Source organism: Bos grunniens, chromosome 8, assembly GCF_055505025.1.
Source record: "Bos grunniens cultivar Pamir isolate PY7600 chromosome 8, Bosgru_T2T1.0, whole genome shotgun sequence".
Taxonomy (NCBI): domain Eukaryota; kingdom Metazoa; phylum Chordata; class Mammalia; order Artiodactyla; family Bovidae; genus Bos; species Bos grunniens.
Window position 1 is genome coordinate 93,819,705 of NC_141172.1, and position 13,022 is coordinate 93,832,726.

The window sequence follows — 13,022 nt, forward strand, 5'->3', positions numbered from 1 at the left end:
ATTTATATGTTGAAAATATATGAAAGTATACTATATATGTTGAAAGAATAATTTAATGCCTCCTAGTTGGAGGAGGCAATGGCAACCCATTCCAGTACTCTTGCCTGGAAAATCCTATGGACAGAGGAGCCTGGTAGGCTGCAGTCCATGGGGTCACGAAGAGTCGGACATCACTGAGCAACTTCACTTTCCCTTTTCACTTTCATACATTGGAGAAGGAAATGGAAACCCACTCCAGTGTTCTTCCCTGGAGAATCCCAGGGGCCGTGGAGCCTGGTGGGCTGCCGTCTATGGGGTCCCACAGAGTCGGACACGACTGAAGCGACTTAGCAGCAGCAGAGCAGTTGGATATGAGGGGCTTCCAGGTGGCTCAGTGGTAAAGAATCCATCTGCCAATGCAGGAGATGAGGGTTTGATCCCCAGATCAGGAAGATCCCCTGGAGAAGAAAATGGCAACCCATTCATATTCTTGCCTAGGAAATCCCATAGACAGAGGAGCATGGTGGGCTACAGTCCACTGGGTTGCAAAAAAGTTGGAGAAGACTCAGTGACTAACCAACAAAATTGATTAATTGATTTCTACACTGTGATGATAAAAGTTACCTGTCCCTTTTCCATTTACTTATTAAAAACTTTTCTTCTCAGTAAGTGTTTTACTGCTTCCTTCACATCCTTGTTCCTGAGACTGTAGATTAAAGGATTAATCATAGGAGTCATCACTCCATAGAACACAGATACAAGTTTGTCAGTAGCATCCATGTCATCTGAATTAAGTGTCTCTTTAGACTTGGGCTTCATGTACATGAAGAGAATGGTTCCGTAGAATATTATCACCACAGTCAAGTGGGCTGAGCAGGTAGAGAAGACTTTGCTCCTCCCCTCAGAAGAGCGAATTCTGAGGATGCTGATAATAATTAATGTGTAAGAGATAATGATTAACAATAATGGTGTCATTATGAATAAGGTTGTGGCCACAAGCATGATGAACTCGTTACCTGAGATATCAGCACAGGCCAATTTCATGACAGCCAGAATTTCACAGGTGAAATGATTGATGACATTATTCCTGCAGAAGGGCAATTGTACTACACACCCAGTTTGTACTGTAGAGTTGACAATTCCTATGATCCAGGAGCCAGCTGCCATAGGCACATAGGAACCCTTGCTCATGATGACAGAATATCTCAGAGGGTTGCAAATAGCCACATACCGGTCAAAGGCCATCATGCCCAGGAGCACACACTCTGTTGTCCCCATGGCCAAGCCAAGGAACATTTGCACAGCACAGCCAGAAAAGGAGATGGTCTTTTTTTCTGAGAGGAAGCTCACCAGCATGGGGGGAATGGAGACAGTGGTGTAGCAGATGTCCAGGAAGGAGAGGTTCCCCAGGAAGAAGTACATAGGGGTGTGAAGGTGGGAGTCTAAGATGCTAATGAGAATAAGGGTACCATTCCCCAGAAGGATGACCACATACATTATTAAGACAAGCACATAAAAGAGTAGCTCAAGCCTTGGATAACCAGAAAGCCCCTTCAGAAAAAATTCCAACAGAATGGTTTGGTTTTCCCATTCCATTGTATGGTTTCTTTTTCACCTGTAATATATTAGAATATGTTAAAATATGTATTCTACTATGATTATATTCATCTATGTACCAATGTACCATATACTCATAGAAAGAAAAGAAAATATAAAAAGGAATAGACCAAAGAAGGAAGAAAAGAAATAAAGTGGACCAAATAGAATAGAGGGGGGAAGGGAAGAGAAATGAACATATTTTCAAGCTACAAGCAATATGCCATGCAATTTATTGAATCTCATCAAGGTTCTGGGAGTGAGGTGTCATCATCCACATTTTACAATAAATAAATCAAAGCAAAAATATTAAGTAAACCTAATTAAAGGTAAATTTAGAGCAGAGGTAAGATTCAAACCCAAGTCTTCCTTGCTGAAGCCTGAGCTTTTGGTCGTATTTGTCACCACAAGTTAACTAAGGTTTAAAACAAATACGAGTATTGCATTATGTGTAACTGAAAAGTAAACTGTTTTTATTGGCTACAAACTAGAGAAGGAAAGGGCCACTCACTCCAATGTTCTCGCCTGGAAAATCGCATGGACAGAAGAGCCTGGTGGGCTACAGTCCATGGGGTCACAAAGAGTTGGACATAACTTAGTGACTAAACGACAACAAAGCCCCACACAATAGATTAATGATCTTGTCACTTTTCCATGTTACACTGCTATGCTTATTATCTGACTTGTCTATTAGCATGAAAAATTTATTAAGGCAGGGACTTTTTCTTGTTTACTTCTACAATACCTGTATCTACAATATAACAGACACAGAGATAAGAGGTTCAGAAATATTTGTTGAATAAATGAATACAGTCAAGGACCAGATGACTACTAATTATTTTATTTGTACTTTACCTAATTTAGTCTCAGAAGCAACCCTATTAGGCAATTATTGCTATTATTAGCATTGTCATTTTCATTATAAAAAAGGAAGAAAAAAGGTCAAGGTCATAGCTAAATAAGTGGTTGAGGCAGAACTTGAATCCGAGCCATATGGCTGTGGAGTTCGAACTTAACTGCTCATTTTGCAGAGAACTTGACTCACAGTCTAGAATATCTTGTAATCTAATAGACAATACTAATATTTCAAAAGAAACGTCAGACCAAAATAGGGGATTAGTCAGAAAGAAGAGTTCATTATGGTGATTTTAGAGCACTTTAATTCTTTATATTTTGAGGGAAATTATTCATTTCTGTGAACAAAATATATCTATTAGTGTATAATTCTATAGTCTCCCCTTATGAGTCGTTCTGTCTACTTTTTCATTGCTATTCTTAACTGATTTCTCTTTTCATGAGTTTCACAATAGTTTTCCCCTATTACAAGTTTTCTCCAAAAATAATTTTTAATGCTTTTGGAAAGATTTGTCCTTTCCACTTTGTTTCATTAATGTAGGTTTTTGTGTTTGTAAATTTATTTACGCTTATTTGGCATTTTATAATTTCATGAAATAAAAACTATTTCTTAATATTTTATCTTTATCCTCTTTCTAGCTCTGAGTCATTTAAAATACTTTGTTTTCCTATAGACTTAGATTTCTATATGAAATTTCCTTGTTACTGGTTTCCAGATAATTTTTTTCTCCTTCTGTCTTTAATCTTTAATCTAGATATGCATACCTAGTGATCAGATACTTTTATTCCATTTTATTTTATCTAATTCATTTTATTATGATAAAAAATGTGACCTTTAATTCTAAAGGTATATATTTTTGGGTTCCACTTACTTGATCCATGTTGTAAATGTCAACAAAATATATGAATTCTCTTTGGGGAAGATATATTATTTATATATATGTATATATACACACAACAATACATGTATACACATAATCAGGTTTATTAAATGCCCTATTCAAATCCTTGAGATTATTTTCTGTTATCTATATTTAATTAACTCTATATAATGATGGTTGGATGATTTCACTGACTTGATGGACATGAGTTTGAGCAAGCTCCGGGAGTTGGTGATGGACAGGGAATCCTGGCGTGCTACAGTCCATTGGGTAGCCAAGAGTCAGACATAACTGAGTTACTGAACTGAACTGAACTGAATCAAGTTTTACTTGTATATCTAGAATTATTTTTATATGCTTAGTTACTGTGTTGTTTAGTGTATACCTATTTATGGCTGATAAACTTCATACATTGTGAATGTTACAATTAATTTTTATCACATTTTGTATTTTAAATTTAAATTCTACGTTTATGATATTGATATCCAAGCAAGAATACTGGAGTGGGTTGCTATTTCCTTCTCCAGGGGTTCTTTCTGGCCCAGGGATTGAACCTGCATCTCTTACATCTCCTGTGCTTGGCAGGCAGGATCTTTACCACTGGTACCACCTGGGAAGCCCAACTTTAGCTCTCTTTGTTGTGTGTACTCAGTTGTGTCCAGTCCTTTGTGACCCTATGCACTGCCAGGCTCCTCTGTCCATGGGATTTTCTAGGCAAGAATACTGGAGTGGGTTGCCATTTCCTACTCCAGGGGATCTTCCTGACCCAGGGATAAAATGTGATAAAATAGATTAATTAATTACAACATTCACAATTTATGAAGAAGGTTATCAGCCATAAACAGGTGTACACTAAACAACACAGAAACTAAGCATATAAAAATAATCCTAGATACACAAGTAAAACTTGATTATAACTATTTATGTAGAACTGATTATATATAGATAACAGAAGATTATCTCAAAGATTTGAATAGGGCATTCAATAAACGTCCTGATTATGTGTATACATGTATTATGTGTATATATATAAATCATATCTCTCCCAAAGAGAATTCATATTTTTGTTGACATTTTCAACATGGATCAAGTAACTTGCTGTCAAAAATATATAACTTTAGACTTACAGGTCACATTTTTTATTATAATAAAATAAATTAAATATAATAATAATTGTATAAAAATATCTGATCACTAAATATGTGCAACATATATCTGGATGTAAGTTGTTAATTCTTTTTACAGTCATTGCTTTTTTATGACCATATTCACTCCATTCCCTTTAGAACACAATTTAAATGTACTTCATTTCTTTCCTTCCATATACTTTATTTTTATTACATACTTATTTTGCATTACTTATATTTCCCACTTTCTATTTCTGCTGGCTGATTAAATTGTCATTCACTAATTGTTTGCCTTAACTTGAACACTTTGTTCATTTTTTCCGTTCCACGAGTGGTGAGTTACGTTCTTTCTCTACTTTCACAATCTGACATACAGAGCAAACATTTGTTTGTAAAAACTAACTATTGCATTAGCCAAAAGGTTCATGCAGGTATTTCTGCACCACCTTACAGATAAATCCAAATGAACTTTTTCAACTAGAATGCTCCCAAGCTCCTAAATTATCCCTCAAACACAAAATGAAAATAGAACTACAATAGTTTTATCCCTCCATTTCTATCCCTACTCCACAATTCCAAGATGCTACCAAGATAAATTGCTAAGTCACTTCAGTCGTGTCCAACTCTGTGTGACCCCATAGACAGCAGCCCACCAGACTCCCCCATCCCTGGGATTCTCCAGGCAAGAACACTGGAGTGGGTTGCCGTTTCCTTCTCCAAAACATGAAAGCGAAAAGTGAAAGGGAAGTCTCTCAGTCGTGTTCGACCTAGTGACCCCATGGACTGCAGCCTACCAGGCTCCTCCATCCATGGGATTTTCTAGGCAAGAGTACTGGAGTGGGGTGCCATTGCCTTCTCTGACCAAGATAAATTAGGAGAATCAAATTTAGATTAATTTGAAGATCAAAATATATATTAGCTAGAAACACACAAATGGATACATGAATTGAGGCTATTATTGCTAAATGACATGTTGCTACTCTATTTGGTACTTTATATGTTTATATATATATATATATAAAATATACACACACATACATATATATATTGAAAGGAATGTTTAGGAAGCTTAGTGACCAAATTACTAAGGAACTTCTGCTCAGAGAAATTTCCTAATATCACTCACTGTGACTTATCCTCTAGGTAGCACTGCACTGATGTCTTACGGGATGAGCCATGGTTTCATTTCTAATGACCTTGCCTTCTAAAGGTACGGAGACAGGCACTCTTATACATTCTCAGTGAACACATAAACTGGTGCATCCTCTGTGGAGGACAAATTGGCAGTGTTAAACAGAATCATAAAGGCATGCGTATAACCTTTGACTAGGTTTACCACTAGGTAATTCCCACACAATTATGCCTGTGCATGTGTAAAGTAATTTATTTAAAAACTGATTCATTAAAGTACCATTTGTAATAGCAGATGTGGAAGCAATTTAAATTTCTATGAGAAGGGGACATAGAAATAATGAAATACCGATCTGCTGTCAAAAAGATTAAGAGACTCTTTGTGCATTGACATGGAAAGATCGTCAAGAACTATTAAGTGTAAAGGTAATATTCAGAATTGACTTCCCTGGTGGCTCAGTGGTAGTCAACAAGAACCCCTGGAGAAGGAAATGGCAACCCAACCCAGTATTCTTGCCTGGGAAATCCCAAGGACAGAGGAGCCTGGTGGGCTATGGTCCACGGAGTTGCCGAAGAGTAGGACATGGTTTAATGACTAGACAGCAATACGAATGTTCAGAACAGTATATAAGGCACAGTAACCTTTGTGTATAAATATTTTACATATATGCCTGTGTACACACACACACACATGCGCGCACACACGTGTGTGTGTGTGTGTTAGTAGCTCAGTTGTATCTGACTCTTTGTGACCCCATGGATTGGAGCCTGCCAGACTCCTCTGTCCATGGGATTTTCCAGACAAGAATACTGGAGTGGGTTACCATTCCCTTCTCCAGGGGATCTTCTTGACCCAAGGATTGAGCCCGGGTCTCCCGCACTGCAGGCAGAATCTTTACCGTCTGAGTCACTATATGTGTCTGTACACACATACATGCACGTGCGTGCATGCACACACACACCCCAACAATTTTTTGCTCCTATGTAGAATACCTATAGAAAAATAAACAGGAATAACTTGTTATCTTTAGGAAAGGAAATGAATAGTTCACTAACAGAAATGGAAGGGAGGCTGTTTACTGTATGTTATTCAGTACCTTTTAAACATTTTGAACCTTGTGACTATAATACCTACCATAAAATAAATTACGTTTAAGCTAAAGAGTTCTTGTCTTTAAGATGTATAACCTTTCTCCTTTCACTTTTCTGATAACACACTACATCAAACCATCCACTGCCATGGGACACAACTACATACAGTTAAAAATTGTTGTTATTCAGTATCAAACCTTAAATGGGAATTGCTAAAGACTGATAAGTCCTTTACTTCCCTTGTAGCTCAGTCGGTAAAGACTGCCTGTAGTACAGGAGATCCGGGTTCGATCCCTGGGTTGGGAAGGTCCCCTGGAGAGGGAAATGGCAACCCACTCCAGTATCCTTGCCTGGAAAATCTCACGGACAGAGGAGCCTGGTGGGCTGCAGTCCATGGATCGCTAGTCGGGGACGACTGAGCGACTAACACACACTAACAAGTCCTTTAAATATAGTCATAATTTAATATCCAAGATACTTTCAGAAGTATCATTAGGATTTTCAGGCCCATATGGATCTCCTGACCCTCCATCAAACTGCAAGCTATCCTCTGATCTGGTTTAGAATCTATACTTCTACCCCAGTCATTTCCTTTCCATTAAATGTGCTACTACCTTTAGGAGCTAGTAAGATTCCTGGAACAAAATTACAGCTCAATAAATATTAGCTATTATTCCTGTTTCATTCACAAGTCCAAAGAGCCATCCCTCTTTGGGAATTATTTGTCCACCTATCATTAAAAGATACTTGCTCTGAATCTTAGGTCTATCTTCCCAATTTCCGGACATAATTAGTTACCTCAGAATCACTCCAAACTCAACTTCATTTCTCCATTCTAAACTCATCTCCTATCCCCAGCTTTTAACATTTTGTAGCTTTTTATAAAATTTGAATTTGTTAGAATTTTTCAGATTTTCTGGGTTACTGTGTAAACTACTTGAGACACCAAAGGGCATTAGATAACATGTGAAGTTCATTGAATAATGGAGTTTATACCTACACCTGTAAAAGTCATTTCTACAAAAACCCTTGTTCCATGAGCTGCCTCCATGCTACATGATATTCTACCAAACTTATTCCATAATATTGTTAGGAACACAGGCCTTGGAGGTAGGCTTAGTTTAAATGGTATCTCTGCCCCTTACTAAGCAGGGTGGCCTGGGCATATTTCTGATCATCACCTTCCCCAGCTATAGCATGAAGATAAAGACAGCACCTGTACCATATATTTGTTGATAAGATTAAATGAGATAGTATATATTATACAATTACCACAGTAATGGTTTCCTCTATTAGCAGTTTCCTTTAAGCCACTCTATCACGGTTCTTCCTTTTGTTAGAAACTTTTTACATCTTTGAAACAGTCATTGTCTTTTCCATGGCCAGGTATATACAGCTGAAGAGTTTAATCACGTCGCACACAGTGTTCTGGCAAATGGTATTCTGTTCATTTTACCATAAAATCCTAATACACTTCATCACAGTATATAACACTCCAGTCCTTTATCACACTCTGATCCTTTGGATGTCAGCAAATTGAGTGGCAAATAGGAAAAATCACTCATAAGGTTCAATTCACTCCATTAAAAAATAGGATTTTAGGAAGGCATTAGTATGTTCCTTGTCTTAAAAAGATGGCTGTTTTTTTGTTTTTTTGTTTGGTTTTTTTTTTTACTGAGACTATGTTAACATTTTTAGCAAGCCTAGAGTATAAAAAAAAAATAGAAAAGTCATTCATTTTTACAATTATAACCTAATAATAGAAAAACAAATATTCAAAACAGTCACCAATACTGTATGCAAACGCACTAGGATAATGCTCACTCAGGTCTCTTTCTGGCTATTCACTGCTTTGGTAAATCATCTGTTTCACATATGAGGTTTCTTTAAGGCAAATTGGTCATAGTTCTCCTCTTCACATGTTTTCTCTGCACAAAGAGTTCCTAGCACAGTATGTGGCATGTAGTTCATCTTGCTCTCAGTTGATTGAGCCAAATGAAGCAGAGTTGCTGCTAGGGGACCAGGAAAGACTTGTTTGTTATGAATCTCATGCTACAGAACACAGAGTTCCCTCTCTACTGTGTAGTGAGCCTTAATGAGCTAAAAATGATAACAGAGTGTTCAAATACTGTGTGCTACTCTAAAAAGCTACACACTGACACAAAGGAATTCATAACTACTGAAATTCCATTCTGTTCCTTGCTCAAAGCCTTTACATGTTAAACTGCTCTTGTGATCTCAAAAGTCTTTATTTTTCCCTACTACCTCTCAGTGACTAGACCCTTAAATTCCATTTCCAATATTTAGTCTCTCTTCAGTGAGAAAAACATCTTAATTTCAAACTTGACACGTTTAACCCATCAGTCTAACTCTTGCTTGTAGTTGATAAGATTTAGTTCTTGTCTTTACAATAACTTACCTTCAAACCAGGTTCTGACCCTCTTTCTAGGTTGGAGCAATAATAAATATTTTTATCTTTCTTTTTTACATGTAGCCAGTTTTCATGACTCCTCATTTCATGAACCTCTAAAGAGGCAGCTGCTGATGAGTAATCATTTTGCCATGGAAATTCACTCATTTGTTGACATCTATAGAAGTATGCAGGTTGCAGGTATGATAATTAGGATAAATTCCTCTAGGTCAAATAAAGAATTGTTACATTCCTCTAGTTCAAAATAGAAAGTAAATTAATATTTAGTAATAAATTTTAGGAATAGGACAACTTGCCCCTGAAGCCCAGGCTGAAATACGACCCCAATGTGGAGACCCACAAATACCTAAAGAACATGCTTCAGGCTTTGGGACACAATTTAAATGTTCTAAAGGATGTTTCTAAACTCTGTGCAAAATTTTCAATTGCTTCATAGATGAAATATGTATAAAACTTATGAGACTCCAGAAATAAAGCCCTGAAGACCTAATTACAGGAAGCCTATTACTCTGCTTCACACAGAATCAGGAGGAGTCTTGTGCAATGTTATCAAAGTTTCCCCAGTTGAATTCTCTCTCTGTCTCTCTCTCTATCTCTGTCTATCTCTCCCCCAGCTCTCTCTTACACACATACTCATATTAACACACAAACACACCTACACCATTTTCGAAGTATAAATGGTTATTACAGTACACAATTTCTTTATACATTTTTTAGAAACTATAGATTTTATAGACATTCACTTTATATATTTAGCTTATATAAATGCTTACTTTTTGAATAAACATATTATAAATTTCTAAAACTGAGACATCCTGTAAAAGAAAAATTTTTTTAAAGTAAAGAAAGAAAAAAAGGAAGGAAGAGAAAGTAAGGCAAGGAAAGAAAGTATATCCTTAGGCAATACACACATAGAGATGTAAAGAACAAGGATGAAAATAAATTGAGACTTCTGGCTCAAGATGGCAGAATAGAAGGACATGCACTTATCTCCTCCTGAGAGAACACCAACATTAAACTAGTTGTTCAACAACCATCAGAGGAGGATTCTGGAACCCGCCAAAAAAGGTACACCACATCCAAAGAGAAGAAGAAGCTGCACAAAGACAAAGCTGCAGCGAGATGGTAGCAGCATGATAAAATCAAATCCCATTCCTGCCAGGTGGCTGGCCCACAAACTGGAGAGCAATAATACCCAATAAGTTCTCCTACTGTTGTGAAAGTTCTGAAACCCACGTCAGGCTTCCGAGGATCCAACAAAGGGACTGGGAATGAGGTAGAAATTGCTAGGTAGTCAGGGTAGGACTCAGACCTCCGTCCTGTTTTCAATAAACATCTCGCCCCATTAACCTAAAACTATACCTTTTGTCCCGAATTTCTGAAATGTGTCCTTTGTCTGGTAAATTATCAGTACTCAGATCCAGGAAAGGTCAGTAATCAACATCTGTTCCATAAGCTTGAGGGAAAAACAACTGGTGATCCATTCATCTTTAGCCCTTACATCTGGTCTACTTTTAAATGGCCAGGGGGCACGATAAAGGGTGGCAACTTAATCTAAGGATCAATATAAACCATTCAGTTCAGTTGCTCAGTAGTGACTCTTTGCCACATCATGGACTGCAGTATGCCAGGCTTCCTTGTCCATCACCAACTCCTGGAGCTTGCTCAAACTCCACTGAGTTGGTGATGCCATCCAACCATCTCATTCTCTGTCATCCCCTTCTCCTACTGCTTTCAATCTTTCCTAGCATCAGGGTATTTTCTAATGAGTCAGTTCATCGCATCAGGTGGCCAAAGTATTGGAGCTTAAGCTTCAGCATCCATCCGTCCAATGAGTATTCAGGACTGATTTCCTTTTAGATAGATTGGTTTGATCTTCTTGCTATCCAAGGGCCATAAAGATGTTAAGTTAAAATGTGATCTTTAAACTGATTGGTTAGAAATGACATATTTTAAGGACAACAGCCAACCAAAAATGCACAGATCAGTGCCAGTAAGTCCTGTCTTTCTGGGGGACTATTTACCCCCTCTCAGTGTTCATGCTGTCTATGCAAGGAGATCAAGCCACAGTCAATCCTAAAGCAAATCAGTCATGAATATTCATTGGAAGGACTGAGGCTGAAGCTGAAACTCCAACACTTTGACCACCTGATGTAAAGAACTGATTCCTTGGAAAAGACCCTGATGCTGGGAAAGATTGAGGGCAGGAGGAGAAGGGGACGGCAGAGGATGAGATGGTTGGATGGCATCACTGACTCAAAGGACGTGAGTCTGAACAAGCTCCAAGACTTGGTGATGGACAGGGAAGCCCAACATGCTGCATTCTATGGGGTTGCAAAGAGTTGGACATGACTGAGCAACTGAACTGAACTGACTGAGTGTCTGTGCTGAGAGCTTTGTACTTTTTTCTCTTTTAAAATAAATCCTATTCACTTGCATGCAACTGTGAGTGTTTGCATGTTCTATTCGTGAAGTTCAGCTCCAGAAATTAGAACTCACATTCCCATCTCAGGAATCTCCAGGGAATCTGGCCTTGAAGTTGGCCTTAGGCCAAATAACTACCAGGGAGGGAATGCAATGCCACTCATCAGCAAATAATTGGATTAAAGTTTTATTGAGTAAGGCCCTGCTCATCAGGGCAAGACCCAGTTTTTCCCATTGCCAGTCCCTCCCATTAGGCAGCTTACACCTACCTAATGCTGCAACAAAAAATGATAACTTGGTGTGCTACTGAGGTATGCTGTTGCTGCTGCTGCTGCTGCTGCTGCTAAGTCACTTCAGTCGTGTCTGACTCTGTGGGACCCCACAGACAGCAGCCCACCAGACTCCCCCGTCCCTGGGATTCTCCAGGCAAGAACACTGGAGTGGGTTGCCATTTCCTTCTCCAATTCATGAAAGTGAAAAGTGAAAGTGAAGTCTCTCAGTCCTGTCTGACTCTTCGCAACCCCATGGACTGCAGCCTACCAGGCTTCTCTGTCCATGGGATTTTCCAGGCAAGAATACTGGAGTGGGGTGCCATTGCCTTCTCCGCTCAAACTAACTGACCTGTAATCAAATATAATAATGTTAACTGTCTTTTATGGAGTGCCTATTAAATACCAAGAAACATAAATACTGTATCATATACCAACACTACAAGGTAGATATAATACTCAATTGATCTTCCCCAAGATCACCAACCAACAAGTCAGGAAATTGGAATTCAGAGTATCCAATTCTAAAGCCATCTCTTTTTATAACTGCAAGGTAAGGTGTGTATCTTAAATCAACAGTGTAATTAGATTAGTAAGCACCATTATTGATAATTACTATGCATTCAAAACTACATTAAATTCTTCATATGTATTGCCTCATTAATTCTCAAAACAATATTGGGTATTCTTAAGTTCCTCATTTACAGACACGGAAACCAAGGCTTAGAGAGTTCCAGGACCTCACTGAGGTCATAGAGGTAGTGCTTGACAAAACTGGGCTAACTTCAGAATCTAATGTTCTCAACCATCTCACTCTTCTGCCTCCAAAATGACAGAAAACACTTTGTTCCTGTAGAATTAGCAAAATCAATACCAGAAATATCTTGCGGAGCCAAAGTCCTTTTGTATCACAGAGAATCTGACAATCCTAAAATATTCTCTTTGGCAATGTATGTTCTTAAATATTTTAACAAAACACATGTGGAATGGCTGAAGGAACAACAAAAGTGTAGCCTGGTATATTTCTCCATCTATTAGTGTCCTCTTTGATTTCTTTCACCAGTGTTTTATAGTTTTCTATATATAGGTCTTTAGTTTCTTTAGGTAGTTATATTCCTAAGTATTTTATTCTTTCTGTTGCAATGGTGAATGGAATTGTTTCCTTAATTTCTCTTTCTGTTTTCTCATTATTAGTGTATAGGAATGCAAGGGATTTCTGTGTGTTGATTTTATATTC

The 13,022-nt window shown here is 37.9% G+C and overlaps 1 protein-coding gene across 1 annotated transcript; it reads right to left on the reverse strand.

The window, feature by feature from the left end:
* Positions 1-618: 618 nt before the first annotated feature.
* Positions 619-1,575, reverse strand: LOC147367699 (olfactory receptor 13C2-like). The gene has a single exon (XM_086414167.1). The coding sequence runs from the start codon at positions 1,573-1,575 to the stop codon at positions 619-621; it is 957 nt and encodes a 318-aa protein (XP_086270293.1).
* Positions 1,576-13,022: the final 11,447 nt, after the last annotated feature.